At 50.6% G+C, this 435-nt stretch overlaps 1 protein-coding gene across 1 annotated transcript; it reads left to right on the forward strand.

Moving 5' to 3' along the window:
* Window positions 1-8: 8 nt before the first annotated feature.
* CSUI_005993 (uncharacterized protein) lies at window positions 9-176 on the forward strand (the record flags this gene model as incomplete). The annotated part of the gene is made up of 1 exon (XM_068066158.1): window positions 9-176. A coding segment is annotated over one exon (168 nt), but the record flags the coding sequence as incomplete, so codon positions are not given.
* Between the last annotated feature and the right edge of the window lie 259 nt (window positions 177-435).

Raw genomic sequence — 435 nt, forward strand, 5'->3', positions numbered from 1 at the left:
CTAGGCCACGAATCTCTCGTTCCTTACTCTCTTCCATCAGGTCTTTCTTAAGTTCTCCGCCTAGTTCTGTATGTTCCATGTTGAAGAGAGCCGGAGGGAACTTTTCCAAAGACTTGTTTTCGAACGTGTCCCTGTTACAGGCTTCTAGCACCTTCCCGACCTTGCTTTCCTGCCCCCACTGCGTAACTCTCCTCGGTGTCTTTACTCCTTTATCAACCCCCGTCGGCTTTGGCTCCTCTCCCTGTGCTATCTCGGTTGAATTGTAGATAGTCCACGCACTCGGCACCGGCACAGCGTTCCGAACCGCCCCCCTAAACCATGCGGTGCTACCAATTTTTATAATTAGATTGTTATACCTTATATAATTACTGTCACGGATCTCAGGGCTTTAGCCTCGAGGAACAGGTTTGACCCTGTCGACTCTGAGGACCCCCC

Source organism: Cystoisospora suis (assembly GCF_002600585.1).
Source record: "Cystoisospora suis strain Wien I chromosome Unknown contig_2982, whole genome shotgun sequence".
NCBI lineage: Eukaryota > Apicomplexa > Conoidasida > Eucoccidiorida > Sarcocystidae > Cystoisospora > Cystoisospora suis.